This window comes from Pomacea canaliculata, linkage group LG6 (genome assembly GCF_003073045.1).
Source record: "Pomacea canaliculata isolate SZHN2017 linkage group LG6, ASM307304v1, whole genome shotgun sequence".
NCBI classification, from domain to species: Eukaryota; Metazoa; Mollusca; class Gastropoda; order Architaenioglossa; family Ampullariidae; genus Pomacea; species Pomacea canaliculata.
In genome coordinates, this window is record NC_037595.1 from 18,684,313 (window position 1) to 18,704,218 (window position 19,906).

General features: G+C 37.8%; 3 protein-coding genes across 8 annotated transcripts; all 3 read left to right on the forward strand.

Moving 5' to 3' along the window:
• Positions 1–945: 945 nt before the first annotated feature.
• LOC112566706 (2-oxoglutarate-Fe(II) type oxidoreductase hxnY-like) lies at positions 946–13,715 on the forward strand. 4 transcript variants are annotated; one of them, XM_025243035.1, is made up of 8 exons: positions 946–1,377; positions 1,794–1,909; positions 2,951–3,017; positions 4,458–4,571; positions 4,767–4,860; positions 5,409–5,497; positions 6,220–6,330; positions 13,154–13,715. In XM_025243035.1, the coding sequence occupies exons 1-8, from the start codon at positions 1,198–1,200 to the stop codon at positions 13,268–13,270; spliced, it is 888 nt and encodes a 295-aa protein (XP_025098820.1). In that variant the 5' UTR covers positions 946–1,197; the 3' UTR covers positions 13,271–13,715. The 4 variants fall into 4 exon arrangements, with proteins under 4 accessions (XP_025098820.1, XP_025098819.1, XP_025098822.1 ...); XM_025243034.1 differs by lacking the exon at positions 13,154–13,715 and adding an exon at positions 6,549–7,112 and having other exon boundaries at positions 950–1,377; XM_025243037.1 differs by lacking the exon at positions 13,154–13,715 and adding an exon at positions 6,549–7,112 and having other exon boundaries at positions 1,187–1,377; positions 1,820–1,909.
• On the forward strand, positions 8,559–12,826 carry LOC112566705. Of its 3 annotated transcripts, none has more exons than XM_025243032.1 (9): positions 8,559–8,712; positions 9,012–9,533; positions 9,735–9,867; positions 10,230–10,454; positions 10,729–10,844; positions 11,134–11,239; positions 11,416–11,634; positions 11,829–11,941; positions 12,231–12,826. In XM_025243032.1, exons 2-9 carry the CDS (start codon positions 9,018–9,020, stop codon positions 12,336–12,338), a joined length of 1,536 nt encoding a protein of 511 aa, XP_025098817.1. In that variant the 5' UTR covers positions 8,559–8,712; positions 9,012–9,017; the 3' UTR covers positions 12,339–12,826. The 3 variants fall into 3 exon arrangements, with proteins under 3 accessions (XP_025098817.1, XP_025098818.1, XP_025098816.1); XM_025243033.1 differs by having other exon boundaries at positions 8,579–8,717; XM_025243031.1 differs by lacking the exon at positions 8,559–8,712 and adding an exon at positions 8,761–8,883.
• Positions 13,716–15,703: 1,988 nt separating the features above from the next.
• On the forward strand, positions 15,704–19,154 carry LOC112566918. The gene is made up of 9 exons (XM_025243347.1): positions 15,704–15,737; positions 15,869–16,390; positions 16,581–16,713; positions 17,073–17,297; positions 17,582–17,697; positions 17,992–18,097; positions 18,263–18,481; positions 18,644–18,756; positions 19,047–19,154. The coding sequence occupies exons 1-9, from the start codon at positions 15,729–15,731 to the stop codon at positions 19,152–19,154; spliced, it is 1,551 nt and encodes a 516-aa protein (XP_025099132.1). The 5' UTR covers positions 15,704–15,728.
• Positions 19,155–19,906: the final 752 nt, after the last annotated feature.

Here is a 19,906-nt window from a genome sequence, read left to right on the forward strand (position 1 = left end):
TTACTAACAACTAATAGACCTTTTTATATTAGAAGTAAGGATTTATCAGCACGTATAGTTTAGATATTTCTGGGTATCAAATATTTTTGTAGCATATTATTGACTGCCATTTTATTTTTAAATTTATAATGTTCTCTCTGTCTCACCGACACCAAACCCTCCACATTCTTTCAAGATAAACGCTAATGAGATTTTTCTGTCGCAATCATTTTTTTGGTTTTGCATTTAATCTTTATCTGCCCTTTAGTTTTCTTCCTGAAACGTCAATATCTGTTACAAAATGTCAAATTTAAAACACTCATATGAAAATTTTTAACATTCTTACCAGAATATTGTTTTCAGGAAAAGAAATTATTTATTTTTTTATCATTCTCTTTTTGTTTAATATTACTTCTTTCGAAAGTAGATAGCTCGTCCTAATGGATATAAAATGTATTCATTGCGGTGTTTTATATAAATATAACGATCCTCTAACCTTGTGTGCCAAGATCTCGCGAGAAACGTGACAAAGTTAATATCTTGATTTACAGTGCTTCTACTTCACCTCATTAGCAGTTTGTTGCGTTGATGTGTTCAGTGCTATTGCCATCAGCTGTGTCATTATTTTCTCCTTCTGTTTTACATTCAATATATATTGGTGTAGTGTCCTCTGGGATTAGGCGGCCTAGTGCATGAGCACAGTTTGCACATGGCAACGCAATGGAGAGGGTCTTCTGAAAGTCCCTTTCAATCACCTTTTAATATATCTCTCTTTTACTTTATTTTGTTGTGAGTTTTACACACAAAAAAATACAAATAAACACAGGGATACATAGAAACACTCCCCACGAAGTATGAAGAAGGCAGACCGTCGCATCCTAGTGCAACAAATGACATCAGCGGAAGAGCAGACGACACGAGAGCTCTCGTATTATCAGAGATAACAAAGTGAGTATTTACAATTATGAGTTTATGTGCGTGTAGCTCACACGTCACATGCGTGTCAACACTACGAATGATACAGTCTTAGCAAGAAAGTCAACTTCAACACAAGAACATTTATTTTGTTGAAAAAAAGGGGCGCCGGCAGCGAACAAAGGAGAGTGTGGTTTAGGGGACGCTACTGCGAAGCGGGCGAAGTACAATGCAATTTTCACTCTCCCCGCCTTGTGTTACGTCCCCTCAGCCATACTCTGAGCCTCCTTTGCCCCGCCAAACATGAATAGTCAGCAGTTCATGATTCCAGCAGTAGATATAAAATGTGTTGCAGAACCTAACGAGGAAAAAGCGATTCCTGTATGCGACGAATCTTTGCTGAAAGCAACGAAACAAATCCACGACACATTTCGTGACTATGGATTCTGTTACCTCACCAACCACGGAATCCCGACATCTATTGTATGAATAACCAAAATTCATTATTTCTTTTATAAGCATGTCTTATTTCGCGCTAAGTATATTTAAAATGTGTTTTTGTGTGGATATCAGTTGTGAAGTCATATAATGATGAGTACTTGATAGATGCCTTTGCTCCTTTTCTTGGTGTTCACATGCTGTAGTTGGGTGGCCTCACATCTACTGCTAATGTCACCCAGACATAATGTGGGGAACATTCAAATCAGATTTAGAAAGACATAGTCTAAAACGCATTCATGCAAATAATGGCTTTGTTGAGCTTCAATAAATGAAAATAATAATCAAGTCTAATGACATTAAAATCTACCCGTTTTCTTTGGTTGTATATTTAACAGATTACCAATTGCTGTTAGATGCTAAATTCTGCAGCATTTAAATATTTAAATTTGTATTTGCAGGTGAATGATATCTTTTCTTCCTCCAGAGCTTTCTTTGAACTTCCTGTCAGCATCAAACAAAGATATGCACGTCCTATAGAAACTAACCATGGGTGGGCAGCTTGTGAGAGAGAAAGGTAACAAATGTGCACAGATCCTTTGCCTTATAAGGTCCTTATCAAACTTTAGTAATAGTTTTACAAGCATTAAAACATTTTGAAACACTAGTAAAGAGGCAAGGGTGGTGGGGAGGGTTTGTTATATGCTTAACCAGTTACTAAAGCTATATATATCACAGCATCAGGCAGCCCTGTAATCAGATACTACATGCAGAGAAAGAACAGCCTGGCTTATGAGAACTGTCGGTATTGTTTAAAAAAAAGAAATTATGAACTTTTATGAATTTTAGCAAACACAAAGACTCAATATCCATGCATATGCATATCAGCAAGATGGGCTAAATTTTGGGCACCCAAGATTGAGTCATAATGGTAGCATGAATGTTTGCAAATCTCTCTGCTGCCAAATCGCATTGCGTGTGCATCAAGTGCCTTGACGTTTGCTTGGGGGTTGCTTGGCACTGGCACTTATACAAGATTTCCTAAAGCTTGACCTAATCTTGCTTGTTTGCTGGGTAATATAGGCCTTTCAACTTTATTTCCTATAGTAAACTAAACAGCAAAATTGAAAAAATTTGAAGAAGTAAATTATACAAAATGGCAACTTTTGACATCAATAATATTTAGAAAGATAAAATTGTTGTTTTCCCAGGCTGAAATAAAAAATAATTTTCATAACACATAGCTTTACAATTGGAAAAATCAAATGTCGTTTACTAAATACATTCAGTAATAGCAAATTCATTTTTGCTAGCAGAAGTCTGAAAAATAAATGTAAATACTACTTTCAAAAGCCAGTTTGTTTAAATGTGGGCCATCTGTGGAGGCTTAACATTTGTTGAAGGCAGTAACTGGAAAGGAATATAATAATATAGCACAAAATATGAAAAAATAATACCCTATACTTTTGTTCATAATGTGACTACTTTGATCAGTGCTTCTTGTTGAATGTCATGATAAAAACTGGTGTAGGAGAATACAGTGGTTGAATATATTTTCATGCATGGATATCTCAGAATCTTTTCTATGTTGTTAATTTAATCATATTCAATGTTCAAGTCTCAATCCTGAGCGTCCATATGCAGACATGAAAGAATCTTTCAACTTCAGCCCTTGTGATAATGGGGTAAGAATATTAAAATTATGAGACAATATTTCTAGAATTAGCAGAATGTTTATTTTGTTTTACACCATTTCTTTGTTGATGGTGAGCAGTTTGTGTGTAATTGTTATCTTTGTAGCAATTAAGCTTTGCCATTCACCTATGATGCAATAGCATTTAGTATAATGCAGAGAACTGCTGCTGTATAAATGTAACCATAGCTTCTCCCCCTTTCCAGGGTTTGGTGTGTATAGCTGGTTAGGCCTACATTAACTGCTTGTTACATTTAAGATGTAGCAATATCCAGTCTATGTGCACATTTAGAGACACCTTCACCACCCCTGTTTTAATTTGCTTAGTAATAAGAAAATGATGTTACATCATCTGTCATGCTTTTCTTCCATTTCCTTTCCATTTCAACCCACAATCGCAGCTGTGTAGTTTAATTTCATGTTCATCATTGTAGATTTATGTTCACCTGAAATTACTTTCAAAATTAATTTATTAATCTAGAAAATATTATTTATTACTTTGTAGTATATTGGTAGGAAATATATCCTAGCTTTAGTTCCTGTGGTATGTAGGGCATTTCATTCTAAATTATAAGGTCATTCATTTAGCTAACCTTTATCGGTATGTTTGAGGGGCAGACTGCAAAGCTCTGTATGTAGCACAGTGTGTGACACTATGGTTTTTGATAAGTACTCTGAAAAAGCCACAAGATCTTGTTCTTGTGTCTATAAAGGGGAAATGGATAGCCAAATGGTTAGAGCACTGCATGGTGACCAAACTGAGAGATGTATATGCCTGTTTGATATACAAACTTCCCCCAGGTGACCCAGCCATCAGGAATGGGTATCTGACGGGAGAGGGGGATGACCTTCAGAAAAGTAGAAAAGTGAGATCTCTAACACACCACCCTCAACTGAACTAACAAAAAAAAAAAAAAGTATTGTGAGCTTGCCTTTGACTGAGGTACCACACTATAAAAGCTCATAAATACAGTTATGAGTGATGAAGAGAGGACATGCATAGAAATTAATATTTTTGGTGGTCAACCGTCTGGGCATAAAGAATACATTTGCAGCTAGTGCTTACACTGCAGACCACAAAAACCATTTTAGAGCATTGCATAAAATAACCTCCTAAAATGAGTAATTTCATAAATCGTAGGCTTTCAGGACTGGAAATTCCATGTGTTGACAGATCTACAGTCGGTCCATTGTTCTAATGACATAGAGTTCGCTGCAGTTTGATTTTTTAAATGACATTTTCTGTTTGCTTGTTGAGAAAACTGTGTGTTTTGTGAGTGTGAGAAGCACTAAGGCATGGTTCTTATCTCAATGTGTGCATGCCAGCACACACATATAAACACATAAATTTTCTTTGGCTTTCACTCACTCAGTCTCATACATATACTTTGTATTTAAAACTAGCATACACTATTTCCTTTGTCTTCTGCAGCAATGGCCCAAAGAAGTTCCAGAAATGAGAAACCATTTTGTACAGTTTTATGACTGTTGCTACACCCTAACAAAGCAAGTTCTACGCCTGCTGAGTCTTGCCCTGGAGATTAAGGTCAGGAGAACATAAAAGGCTCAGAACTCATGATTTGTTTTGGTGACATGTTCTTGCAGTTTGATTTATGTCATATATTAACATATTTTTATTAATTTGGAGAAGCAGCACTAGTAAAAACGTGAAAACTGAAGTCTGTGAAATAGGAAGAAATGTTAATAAATGGAGCTGACTGTTGATTCTCACTTTTAACAGGACCTTGACTATGTAGTGAACTGCCATAAACTCATTGGACAAAAGGGAAACTATACTACATTGAGAAGTCTGTATTACCCATCTGTTGGCAAAGGTTGGTCGCATCAATTGAAAACTAAGTCAGAGATGACCTGCAGATTACTGTATTGATCAGAGAAGTCTCGCAGAATGCTCGTGTAGAGAATAAACTACTCTGATAAAAGGCAGATCGATCAGATTTAATAAATAAAGCACCTCTCTGAAGAATATGTGTGTGTGATCAAAACTGATAAGATGAAGTGGGATAATGTGTGACATGAACACTGACACAACTTTGTAAACATGTGAACCTCAATAAGTATAGCTGTAGCCAGAGTTGAAATAATGATAGCCTTCATTCTTTCTCCCTCTCTCTCTGCCTCGTTAATATGAGTTAAAGACATTTCTTCAGATCTTCTTTTTATGTTTTATGCACTGTTACATATTTTAATGTTTGACTGTTATTGTCTTCTAAGTCAGACTGTGATGCATCCAAAGTTGTGTGACCTGAGATCATTTTGATTAATGTAATTTGAGTTATTGGGTAGGCAGACCTGAATAGCCAATATAGATACAGTGCAGACCTTAATGATGGTCAGATACAGTGTGTTATTTGGTGTGCAGATCTGAAGGAGGGTCAGATACAGTGTGGTGAACACTCTGACTATGGCACTATCACTCTCTTGTTTCAAGACAACACTGGGGGTCTCCAGGTGAGTAACATCACATTCTACAGCAGCTCATATCTGAAGGAAGGTTTTTGATTCCAGGAAGTTCTTCATTCTGATCGGCCACTAGTCATAGTCAACACAGCTGGACAAGTGAGGAAATTTTGCACCTGGTAGAGACAAAGATCGTGGAGAGAATAAGACTTAACCTAGTAGAGAGATAAAGAGTAATAACAGAGAAAAAGATTTACAGCTTGTGCAGAGATAACTTTCAATTTACAGCTGATGTGGAGGTAAATGTTTACATCTGGTTATGAAGTAAGGTGAAATGTCCCCGCTCCAACTTATTGCTAGGGAGACATGACTCTTGTTCTTGAGTTCCTCGTGTTGCCCCAGGGTAACGATTTACCCTTGTTTCATAACTTTGGGCGAAGATTGAGAAGTAAAGATATATGCCTGGTGGAGAGTAAAGAAAGTCTTTTTATGATAAATTTTCTTGTGGTTCCTAATTTATTTGACAACATACAACAATAAAAGGGTTGCATAGATAAGGTGACGTGAAATTGTCTTGAACAAAGAATAGGAGAGGTTAAAAAGGAAACATTGTAAGTGTGCAAATAAACAAACAAACAAACAAAAAACAACGTACTGTACGTAGACAGTGAAACAGTCAAACATCGTGATGAACATAGACTAGGAGTTGCGTTTACATGCTATTTGTGAACTCTGCTACATAAGAGTTATTGTTCGTCTCTCGACGGTTACAGGTGCTAGGGAAGGACGGACTCTATCATGACGTCACCCCTCTGCCTGACGCCGTGCTGGTCAACATTGGCGACCTCATGCAGCGCTGGACGGCAGACAAGTACCCTGCTACGGTGAGAGAGAAATGGGGTGTATTTTAAGTTGAATGAATAAACTTTGGGTTTTGTTTTGGTCATTAAACTTGACCAAACGTAATATGTTCATTGGCGCACATTTCTCGAATGGTTGTTTTCCACATGTTCTCATATTTCATCTCTCTTATTCTCTGTATTTCTTGCTTGTATTTTTTCCAAGTGATTTCTGTTCACAAAGCGCCTTTTCATCTACACAGAAACACCGAGTGATCGTTCCTGAGCAAGCACTGAAGGAGGGACGCTCCCGACAATCGCTCGCCTTCTTTGTTCACCCGGATGACTCCACCCTCATCTCATGTCTGGATGGCTCCTCGCTATATCCGCCCATCACTAGCTATGACTACCTAAAGCAGCGCTTTGAGGCTACCTACTAGGCCCCCAACCATCTGGACTACCCAAAACAGTCGACTACCTCATGCTGTGCTAGGGACCCACCTCTGCCCAATAATCATAAGCCATCAGAAGCTAATATAGTATCAGGTGATGTTGGTTGCATCAGACTGTGATAAAGACGGGGACAACTGGAGAGAGAAAAAAAAAACTGCAGAAAGAGATATATAGACATCAATTTCTGGATCTGTGCAGGTTTTGTTTGTGATGCCCCTTACTGTCACACGTCATCATTACCTACTGCCCATGTATCTTGCATGTATCGTGTATTGAGCTCGGCTCTGTGTGCGCTAAATAAATCATATTGTTATTAAAAGTGCCTTTGCTTAGCGAGACCCTATATTTTAAATAAAATTTAAAAATTAACAGTGGTTTGTCTTTGTTACGTCTTTTGCTTTTAGTAGGAAAAAAATGAAAAGTAGAGCAATGAAACTTTATTGCGGCCAGCTTCCAGACACAACAAGGACCTCACAATAATGCTGTTCATAATGTCCTGACAATGACGCAACTCGTTCTCGCCTTGACAATTCGCTAACGCTCGTTTTCGCAAACTATCCGTGCAGTCCTCTGCCCTGACTTTCTCAGAACTTCTCTTCCTCTACATCTCAGCCAAACTACTCCGGTTGCACTCACATACACACACTTCGTGCACCACTAAGTGTTAAATCGCTTTAATTTTCATCCAAACTGAATGAGTTAAAGCCCATTTGTCCCAGATACTCTTCGAGAAATATGATGTGAGCGAAATTCCTAAACTTTTACAGAAATGAAATCATTGGACATAAGTATAAACTATATGAAGAAAACACAATTAAACAATATGCCATTATATCTGCTAATTAACCGTCATTAAAAAATAAATGAATTTGCGGAATCAATGGTCATCTTGATGCTTCTGATGCCATAAAGCCTGTTCCTCTGAAGTTTGATGTTTCTTTTTTATCGTAGTTCTGATACTATGTGCATTAATCACCAGTCCGATGGTTTTGATCTATTGCTGCTTGACATCACAAACGTGTCGTTTTAAACATGCACTCGACATATACTGATTTATATAACATCATTTACATCATAGGTATACCACAACTTCATATCTTCTAGTATATAATATATCAACGTTAAATAGAGAAAGGAACAAGCATACTCACACACACTTTCAAGTAGGTATAGAGTTTTTAAGCTAAGACAAGACATAAGGGATGCCCAATTGTAATTAGAGGGGAAAGGTGAATAAACCCTGAACGTTTAAAGGTTCTTATACTAATAGAAAGGGCTTATAGTCTGAAATGGGCTAAGTGCCTAAAATTAGGGTTAAAGGGGATGAAATTTATTTGTTTGTTTGTTTGTTTGTATGTTTAAGGTACAACTATAAGGTTAGGGACAAACCACTACAGCCTGTTTCTATAATTAACTGCTTCCTTCTGCAAAGGGTAGGGTATGATGAAAGGCTGATGGAAGAGTTTGTGCACATTGCAAGGGAAGTGTATTTCTTGTCTATATGTTGCTTCGTTGTAAAATGTTTTAAGTGGTAGTATTTTATGTTTTGTGTGTATTTTTATTCTAGAAGAAAGCTCCCAGTAAAGCGTGTGTGTTGGGGGGGGGGGGGAAATTCAGTTATAATTTTATTCTGGCCCAACTTTGCTGTAGCTGATATACAACATCAGTCTGGTGTTTCCTTTCTATTCTCCTGTAAACTTAGAAAAAAAGAAGAAATGCTCTGTTTATTCTCACATCTTTACCATACGCTTCTACACATTTGGATATTTGGGTTGTGTTGTCAGGAAATTCCAGTAGATATTTATAGAATGAGTCAATGAATGTCAGGGTCACTTTGTTTACACAAAACCTATCTGGCACATCTGGTGCATTTTTCAGAAAACTGGTCATAGTAGGGACTAAAGCTAATTTGAAGTGGTGGATACATTGTGCGTGTGACATTCTGAAAGATCATTTGACTCCACTCCTCGACATGTAAGGTACCACATAGTATACAGGATTAGAACAAAGATCGAGTTGAAGTTTAAGTTTGTATTCATGAGTTTGAAGCCATTAGAACCTGTGATAAGAAGACCAGACACAGTATGTAGAGTCTCTTTGGTCGTCGCCTGGAGCGCTCAAAGAAGGTTCATAGTTATATTCATGGTAATTATGATCTTCCTTGAAGCAAATTGTCTGCTGGCGTTTTCTGAAAATGTAATTTTCTGGTTTCAAAATATCGTCTGTGTGTCTGTGTGAATGTTTCTGTGTAGCTTTATTGTGTGTGTGTGTAGCATAGGATGTCGTCAGAAATCGTCCCAGAGGTGGGCGCACCGGAAGAGTGTCTAGCGATGATTTCGCCCGATGACATCGAGACGATCCGAACTCTCTTCCAGCAGCGGCCTGATTTGTGGGATGATTTCAAGACCCTGACTGAAGTTGTGGACTGTCTGAACGACCACGTGACAGATTACCGGAAAGTACGCGGTTTGTTAAAGAGAATCTACCTCAGCACCACTGTAAATTCAGAGAAAGGGAGGGAAGCGTTCTCTCGCTTTGCCGCCGCCTTACAGTTTGCTGAGAAAAGTGTGAAGTTTATGAGGCAGACGATGATAAAGAAAGGGCTGACGTACATCACACAGTTCACTTTTCCGCTCCGAGATGTCGAGAGCTTATGCCTATTTTTATTAAGATTCATGTTTCTTGATTGTACATGCTGTAGCAAGGACTTTGCCACACAACTTGCAAAGACAGGTGTGCTGCAGGACTTCATGGAAGATCTGAAGCACATGAAGAACCAGTCAGCTGAGCGTTTGGTGAGTGAAATTAGCCCAGTCTGTGTGTTGGTCGGACACTATGTCAGATATGCGTACCTGTTTGTGTGTCTTCCTTTGTGTCTTCACGTCAATGAGAATAGTGCTTTGACATGTACAATATAGATTCGATGAAAAGCACTTTGATAGTTTTGATTTTTGTTAATTACAAACATGCATATTTTTATGTTTTGTACAACGCAGAAGAAAGGCAATGTTTTCAAACATGCCATAGGTATCATAATCAACTGCTGTCGAACCTTTGATGGAGTAGCCATAGTGAGGGCAATGAATATAAAGGAGGACCTTAAACCTTTTCTTTCCAAAGATGATCATGGTAAGTGACAAAATGAGATTTTGACGTTTTTTTATACTGTAGAGGATTTTATTAAGAAGTGACTTTGAAAATAGTGCTACAGACAGAATAAAGCACAATAATTCTAATCGTCTCGTTATCTGTAGACTCTGTATCTGAGGTTCTGCGTGTGAGTGAGTGTGAGTGAATGGGTATTAATAATCGGGAAAATCAAATAAATTCTAGTATAATTTGGTTTTGGATGTTTGTTGTTCTCTGCGGCATTTTACATCTCGCATGAACTGGTTTCTTTCAACAGCCAAACAAGATTGCAAAAAGCATTAACAGTTCTTTTAATAATAAGAATGGATTCTCTTGTTACTGTTTTTTTTTATTATTATTAGATATTCAAGAACTTGCGCTCTGCGCCCTTAGTTTCCTCGTTGAAGACGATGAACTGGACCTGATGAAAGTCAACAAATTGCTGCTGCAATATTGGTTCCAGTGTATATACGGGGCTGCAGACTCAAAAAGTCAAAGCCATAATGGATGGTTGATGGAAGAAGTTCTAGCCTTCTTATCGAGACTCGCCAGGAATGATTACAACAAGCGTTTGATTTTACGAACTGGTAAAGTCGATGCTATTTGTGAAGTTGTGATTTGGGAAAGTTTATGAAATAATCTCATCATACTGCTCATATCTTATCAGTTCGGATTGATATTTTGTTATATGTTTGTGATACATTCAAGTACGTGGGTGTGTGTGCACGAAAACATCAACAAAACATTTAAATGGTTTGAACAGTACTAAATTCTTTACACTATGTATTTCAAGGTAAAACTATTACACGCTTACACTTGTTTGCCAACAGTCTGAAGTATGCAGATGTACTGTTGTATCAGGTGGGTTAAAAATGCTGGGCATGGTTCTTGAAAGTAGGACGGAGGTGGAGCAAGCGAATGCAATCAAGCTTCTGACTCAGCTTGCAGTGGAAACAGAAGGCAAACTGCTGATGCAGGTATAAATTCATTTGCCTCTCGTGTTGACCGCTCTTTTTTGATCTAGCTTTCTTGTTTCTTATATCTTCAGTAGCTTTATAATTCGACCATCAGCACCAGCAACAGAAACAGCATTAGTATAACCAGCAGAAACAGGGTCACCTCGCTGGCTGGCGTATAAATACCTTCCAATTACTATATATATATATAAACGATAATGAAGTATGCATGAGTTCCTGAATACATAGCTAAATCTCTACATGGATGTATTATATCATGTAATTATATAGATATATGTTCTTTTGATAGGCAGATACCAGTCTTTTGACGACTGTTTCAAAACTAGAATCGGATGAGAACAGACCATTCCGTGAACAAGCTGCTGACCTTCTAAGGACAATCCACGAAATAAACAGTAAATATTTTCCCCTAGTACTAAGTTAGCTACTAAATCCATGGACAAAAAAATAATTCTATGATACAGACGGGTTTGCTTTTGTCAGACGTGGCAGACCTGGTTGCACGCACTATTTCAGTTAAAGTGACCTTACTTGCCTTTAATGTTTAATTTTTGTGTGTGTGCTGTTAAAGCGACACCTGTCCAGCAAGAAATACTAACACTTCTAAAAGACCGAGTGAACGCGCTGGCCATCCTTGACACCAGTGAGGTCGGCTTTGTACTCTATCAGCTTCAGGTCCTCGCCACTGGAGGTCGCCACAGCCACAAGGATTTCTCCGCCATTCAGCTTCTAGAAGTCTTGTCACTCTTCGTCAAAAGAGACAAACGAAAACAACAGATGACAACTCAAGGTTTCTGCTAGGAATATTTCTTGTATAATCAGTAACAGCGTATTTCTCGCTTAAAATGAAGATCCAAAAGCACATATCATATTTGCACATGATCACTCCTACGAAAGCACAAACAAGCACACTTGTGATTCAAAACCCTTGTGAGCACTCATATACATGTTGCATATATGATGCGCTCATCTTTATCGTAATAGGACTGGATACACTGTGCTACTTCCTGGGGAAAGGTGAGGATGCAGAGAAAAGATTGGTGCTTGGTATCGTCCTGGATATTGTGTCCGACACGGAGGCTCTTAGATTGGTAAAGGTCAGCACTTGTATATTCCTCAAAATTGTCATAATTTAAGACGTTGTGTTTTGTTGATATATATCTTTGTCATGATCACTATGTGGTTTGTCCATGCCAAAACAGCTAATAGTTTGACACCACATACCTCAATCAACACTGAACAAACATTTTACTTTACCATTAAAGTTTCTCTTTGGTACATTTGTATATCTTTATCTTGCTCAATATACAAATAAGAATGTGTGCACATGTATGTAGAGATAATTTTTGTACTTTATTACAATTGTTTCTTACTATTATTTCACAGAATCACTCAGGTTTTGTTGCATTGCTGGATGGACTGCGAGCTTCTGAAAATGAAGAACTTTCTCAAAAGGCTAATCTCATCTTATGTGCTATTGACCAGAAAATGTAAAAACTTGTCGTGTCTGAAGTATAATACTCAGTGGTATTTGTAAGTTAGTGCACAATATTAATATCAAAGACAGTTACATTTGGTGCACGCAGCAACCACTGAACAACTGTTCTCCTTTTCAGTCTATAGAACATAGAAACATTGTTCTCTTCAAATTTCGGATTAATAAGCATTCTTAGTTTTAAGAATTGTTTTATACAGTTACTTATATGGTTGTCGTTTTACTATTATATAAGGCTTTTCTAATTTAACCACAGTAACCTGCACTCGCTAATGCATTCTTTCTTCATCTGTGACTGTGATAATGCAGGTGATAAGATTTACGAAGTGAATAATTTTAATTATTTTTGGTTAATCTCAATTTCATGTTAAAACTTTTATTTATTCTGTTTAAAATGTATTCACTAAACTGTTCTCCACTATACATTCCAAAATCTGTGTAAAGCAGGTGAAGACTCAATATTTAATAAATTACGTATTATTGTTAACTTCCCTGGATTTCTTCTTATTTCACGCATATTTATTTACAATATAGCTTAATATAGTACATCAAATAGGTTAAATGTGTAAAATATCATGTTGAGAGGTCTGTTTCATTAAGTATTTTGTTGTATTGGAAAATCTCCAAACACGTTTGTAATATCACACAGAGAGTTTCTCGTCGACCAAAAAGTCATGATGTCTTTCTGTTCGTCAATTTTTAGCTCAATGCTTTTCCCCTCCACGAGCCCTCGCACTGTATATATATATAACGATTTCAGAGCAATCTGTATGCGCTGGAAGTAAGATAAATAACCATAAAAGCATCTACACAGAAACACCGAGTGATCGTTCCTGAGCAAGCACTGAAGGAGGGACGCTCCCGACAATCGCTCGCCTTCTTTGTCCACCCGGATGACTCCACCCTCATCTCATGTCTGGATGGCTCCTAGCTATATCCGCCCATCACTAGCTATGACTACCTAAAGCAGCGCTTTGAGGCTACCTACTAGGGCCCCAACCATCTGGACTACCCAAAACAGCTAACTACCTCATTCTGTGTTAAGGACCCACCTGTGCCCAATAATCAGAAGCCATCATAAGCTAATATAGTATCAGGTGATGTTGGTTGCATCAGACTGTGATAAAGACGGGGACAAGTGGAGATAGAGAAAAAAAAAACTGCAGAAAGAGATACATAGACACCAATTTCTGGATCTTTGCGGGTTTGGATTGTGATGCCCCTTTCTGTCATACGTCATCATTACCTACTGCCCATGTATCTTGCATGTATCGTGTATTGTGCTCGGCTGTGTGTGCGCTAAATAAATCCTGTCATTATTAAAAGTGCCTTTGCTTAGCGAGACTCTATATTTTAAATAAAATTTTAAAATAACAGGGGTTTGCCTTTGTTACGTCTTTTGCTTTTAGTGGGGGGAAAAAAATGAAAAGTAGAGCAATGAAACTTTATTGCGGCCAGCTTCCAGACACAACAACGACCTCACAATAATGCTGTTCATAATGTCCTGACAGTGACGCAACTCGTTCTCGCGTTGACAATTCGCTAACGCTCGTTTTCGCAAACTGTCCGTGCAGTCCTCTGCCCTGACTATTTCTCGGAACTTCTCTTCCTCTACATCCCAGCCAAACTACTCCGGTTGCACTCGCACACACACACCCTCGTTTTTCCTAATGTGAGAGTGAGTAGCCGTTCACTGTCGATATGGAGTTTTCGCCACCTCCACCTTCCCAACCCCTTCGAGCCGAGCATCTTCCTCCACCACTGTTATGCCGGAAATCGTTGCGGTCAGGGTTGCAATCCGGAAGCTGATTTTTGCATCACCGCTGCCATCTTTTCACGATATCAATGACAGTTGTATTTATTGCAGGTTAATAGGTTGAAGTATTGGAACACATTAAACTTCGTGCACCACTAAGTGTTAAATCGCTTCAATTTTCATCCAAACTGAATGAGTTAAGGCCAATTTGTCCCACATATTCGAGAAATATGATGTGAGCGAAATTCCTAAACTTTCACAGAAATGAAATTATTGGACATAAGTATAAACTATATGAAGAAAACACAGTTACATAATATGCCATTCTATCTGCTAATTAACCGTCGCTGAAAAATAAATGAATTTGCGGAATAAATGGTTATCTTGATGCTTCTGATGCTATAAAGCCTGTTCCTCTGCTGTTTTATGTCTGAAGTTTGATGTGTCTTTTTTATCGTAGTTCTGATACTATGTGCATTAATCACCAGTCCGATGGCTTTGGTTTATTGCTGCTTGACATCACAAACGTGTCGTTTGAAACATGCACTCGATATATACTGATTTATATAACATCACTTGCATCATAGGTATACCACAACTACATATCTTCTCGTATATGATGTATCAATGTTAAATAGAGGAAAAAACAAGCATACTCACACACACTTTCAAGTAGGTATACAGTTTTCAAGCTAAGACAAAACATAAGGGATGCCCAATTTTAAATAGAGGGGGAAGGTGAATAAATCCTGAAAGTTTAAAGGTTCTTATATTAATAGAAAGGGCTTATAGTTTGAAATGGGCTAAGTGCCTAAAATTAGAGTTGAAGGGGATGAAATTAGTTTGTTTGTATGTTTGTTTAAGGTACAACTATAAGGTTAGAGACAAACCACTACAGCCTGTTTCTATAATTAACTGCTTCCTTCTGCAAAAGGTAGGTATGATGAAAGGCTGATGGAAGATTTTGTGCACATTGCAAGGGAAGTGTATTTCTTTTCTATATGTTGCTTCGTTGTAAAATGTTTTAAGTGGTAGTATTTTATGTTTTGTGTATATTTTTCTTCTAGAAGAAAGCTCCCAGTAAAGCGTGTGTCGTGGGGGGGGGGGGGATCAGTTATAATTGTATTCTGGCTCAACTTTGCTGATGCTGATTTACAACATCAGTCTGGTGTTTCTTTGCTATTCTCCTTTAAATCAGAAAAACAGAAGAAATGTTCTCTTTATTCTCACATCTTTACCATACGCTTCTACACATTTGGATATTTCGGTTGTGTTGTCAGGAAATTCCAGTAGATATTTATAGAATGAGTCAATGAATTTCAGGGTCACTTTGTTTACACAACACCTATCTGGTGAGTAGAGATCTTACCTGATGCATTTTTCAGAAAACTGGGCTTACTAGGGGCTAAAGTTAATCTGAAGAGGTGGATACATTGTGCCTGTGACATTCTGAAAGATCTTTTGACTCCACTCCTCGACGTGTAAGTCTAGTATGCAAACTTAGAACAATGATCGAGTTGAAGTATAAGTTTGTGTTCATCAGTTTGAAGCCATTAGAGCTTGTGATAAGAGGACCACACACAGTATCTAGAGTTTGGTCGTCGCCTAGAGCGCTCAAAGAGGGTTCGTAGTTATGTTCATGGTAATTACGATCTTCCTCGAAGCATATTGTCTGCTGGCGTTTTCTGAACATGTAATTTTCTGGTTTCAAATATCTTCTGTGTGTCCGTGTGAATGTTTCTGTGTAGCTTTATTTTGTGTGTGTGTAGGTAGCATATGATGTCGTCAGAAATCGTCCCAGAGGTGGGCGCACCGGAAGACTGTCTAGCGATGATTTCGCCCGATGACATCGAGACGATCCGAACTCTCTTCCAGCAGCGGCCTGATTTGTGGGAGGATTTCAAGACCCTGACTGAAGTTGTGGACTGTCTGAACGACCACGCAACAGATTACCAGAAAGTATACGATTTGTTAAAGAGAATCTACCTCAGCACCAGTGTAAATTCAGAGAAAGGAATAGAAGCGTTCTCTCTCTTTGCCGCCTGCTTACAGTTTGCAGAGAAAGGTGTGAAGTTTATGAGGCAGACGATGATAAAGAAAGGGCTGACGTACATCACAAAGTTCACTTTTCAGCACCCAGATATCGAAAGTTTATGTTTATTTTTATTAAGAAGCATGTTTCTTGATTGTTCATGCTCTAGCAAGGAGTTTGCCACACAACTTGCAAAGACAGGTGTGCTCCAGGACTTCATGGAAGATCTGAAGCACATGAAGAATCAGTCAGCTGAGCGTTTGGTGAGTGAAATTTGCCCAGTGTTGGTCGGATTCACGTGCCTGTCTGTTTGCGTGTCCTCCTTTGTGTCTTCACGTCAATGAGAATAGTGCTTTGACATGTACAATACAGTAGATTCGATGAAAAGCACTCTTATCGTTTTGATTTTTGTTAATTACAAACATACATATTTTTATGTTTTGTAAAACGCAGAAGAAAGGTGAAGCTTTCAAACCGGCCATAGGTATCATAATCAACTGCTGTCGAACCTTTGATGGAGTAGACATAGTTAGGGCAATGAATATAAAGGAGGACCTCAAACCTTTTCTTTCCAAAGATGATCATGGTAAGTGACAAAATGAGATTTTGACGTTTTTTATACTGTAGAGGATTTTATTAAGAAGTGACTTTGAAAATTGTGCTACAGAATAAAGCACAATAATTCTAATCATCTCGTTATCTGTAGACTCCATATCTGAGGTTCTGCGTGGGAGTGAGTGGGAGTGGGTGAATGGGTATTGATAATCGGGAAAATCAAATATAGTATAAATATAGTATAATTTGGTTTTGGATGTTATTGTAGGCTGCGGCATTTGGCATCTCGCATGAACTGGTTTCTTTCAACATCCAAACAAGATTGCGGAAAGCATTAAAAGTTCTTTTAATAATAAAAATGGATTCTCTTGTTACTGATTTTTTTATTAGATATTCAAGCACTTGCGTTCTGCGCCCTTAGTTTCCTCGTTGAAGACGATGAACTGGACCTGATGAAAGTCAACAAATTGCTGCTGAAATATTGTTTCCAGTGTATATACGGGGCTGCAGACTCAAAAAGTGAAGGCTATAATGGATGGTTGATGGAAGAAGTTCTATCCCTCTTATCAAGACTCGCCAGGAATGATTACAACAAGTGTTTGATTTTACGAACTGGTAAAGTCGATGCTATTTGTGAAGTTGTGATTTGGGAAAGTTTATGAAATAATCTCATCATACTGCTCATATCTTATCAGTTTGAATTGACATTTTGTTATATCTTTGTGATACATTCACGTACGTGTGTGTGTGTGCACGAAAACATCAACAAAACATTTAAAGGTAAATTTATGGTTTGAACAGTACTAAATTCATTACACTGTGTATTTCAAGGTAAAACTATTACACGCTTACACTTGTTTGCCAACAGTCTGAAGTATGCAGATGTACTGTTGTATCAGGTGGGTTAAAAATGCTGGGCATGGTTCTTGAAAGGAGGACGGAGGTGGAGCAAGCGAATGCAATCAAGCTTCTGACTCAGCTTGCAGTGGAAACAGAAGGCAAACTGCTGATGCAGGTATAATTTATTTGCCTCTCGTGTTGACCACTGTTTTTTGATCTAGCTTTCTTATTTCTTATATCTTCAGTATCTTTATAATTCGATACTTACTTCGACCATCAGCACCAGCAACAGAAACAGCATTAGTATAGCCAGCAGAAACAGGGTCATCTCTCTGGCTGGCGTATAAATACCTTCCAATTACTATATATAAACGATAATGAAGTATGCATGAGTTCCTGAATACATAGCTAAATCTCTACATGGGTGTATTATATCATGTAATTATATAGATATATGTTCTTTTGATAGGCAGATACCAGTCTTTTGACGACTGTTTCAAAACTAGAATCGGATGAGAACAGACCATTCCGTGAACAAGCTGCTGACCTTCTAAGGACAATCCACGAAACAAACAGTAAATATTTTTTCCCCGTACTAAGTTAGCTACTAAATCCATGGACAAAAAAAATAACGGGTTTGCTTTTGTCAGACGTGGCTGACCTGGTTGCGCGCACTATTTCAGTTAATGTGACCTTACTTGCCTTTAATTTTTAATTTGTGTGTGTGTGTGCTGTTAAAGCGACACCTGTCCAGCAAGAAATACTAACACTTCTAAAGGACCGAGTGAACGCGCTGGCCATCCTTGACACCAGTGAGGTCGGCTTTGTGCTCTGTCAGCTTCAGGTCCTCGCCACTGGAGGTCGCCACAGCCACAAGGATTTCTCCGCCATTCAGCTTCTAGAAGTCTTGTCACTCTTCGTCAAAAGAGACAAACAGAAACAACAGATGGCAACTCAAGGTTTCTGCTAGGAATATTTCTTGTATAATCAGTAACAGCATATTTCTCGCTTAAAATGAAGATCCAAAAGCACATATCATATTTGCACACTTGTGATTCAAAACCCTTGTGAGCACTCAAATACATGTTGCATATATGATGCGCTCATCTTTATCGTAATAGGACTGGATACACTGTGCTGCTACCTGAGGAAAGGTGAGGATGCAGAGAAAAGATTGGTGCTTGGTATCGTCCTGGATATTGTGTCCGACACGGAGGCTCTCAGATTGGTAAAGGTCAGCACTTGTATATTCCTCAAAATTGTCATAATTTAAGACGTTGTGTTTTGTTGATATATATCTTTGTCATGATCACTATGTGGTTTGTCCATGCCAAAACAGCTAATAGTTTGACACCACATACCTCAATCAACACTGAACAAACATTTTTACTCTACCATTAAAGTTTCTCTTTGGTACATTTGTATATCTTTATCTTGCTCAATATACAAATAAGAATGTGTGCACATGTATGTAGAGATAATTTTTGTACTTTATTACAATTGTTTCTTACTGTTATTTCACAGAATCACTCAGGTTTTGTTGCATTGCTGGATGGACTGCGAGCTTCTGAAAATGAAGAGCTTTCTCAAAAGGCTAATCTCATCTTGTGTGCTATTGACCAGAAAATCTAGAAAACTTGTCGTGTCTGAAGTATAATACTCAGTGGTATTTGTAAGTTAGTGCACAATATTAATGTCAAAGACAGTTACATTTGGTGCACGCAGCAACCACTGAACAACTGTTCTCCTTTTCAGTCTATATAACATAGAAACATTGTTCTCTTCAAATTTCGGATTAATAAGCATTCTTAGTTTTAAGAATTGTTTTATACAGTTACTTATATGGTTGTCGTTTTACTATTATATAAGGCTTTTCTAATTTAACCACAGTAACCTGCACTCGCTAATGCATTCTTTCTTCATCTGTGACTGTGATAATGCAGGTGATAAGATTTACGAAGTGAATAATTTTAATTATTTTTGGTTAATCTCAATTTCATGTTAAAACTTTTATTTATTCTGTTTAAAATGTATTCACTAAACTGTTCTCCACTATACATTTCAAAATCTGTGTAAAGCAGATGAAGACTCAATATTTAATAAATTACGTATTATTGTTAACTTCCCTGTATTTCTTCTTATTTCACGCATATTTATTTACAATATAGCTTAATATAGTACATCAAATAGGTTAAATGTGTAAAATATCATGTTGAGAGGTCTGTTTCGTAAAGTATTTTGTTGTATTGGAAAATCTCCAAACACGTTTGTAATATCACACAGAGAGTTTCTCGTCGACCAAAAAGTCATGATGTCTTTCTGTTCGTCAATTTTTAGCTCAATGCTTTTCCCCTCCACGAGCCCTCGCACTGTATATATATATA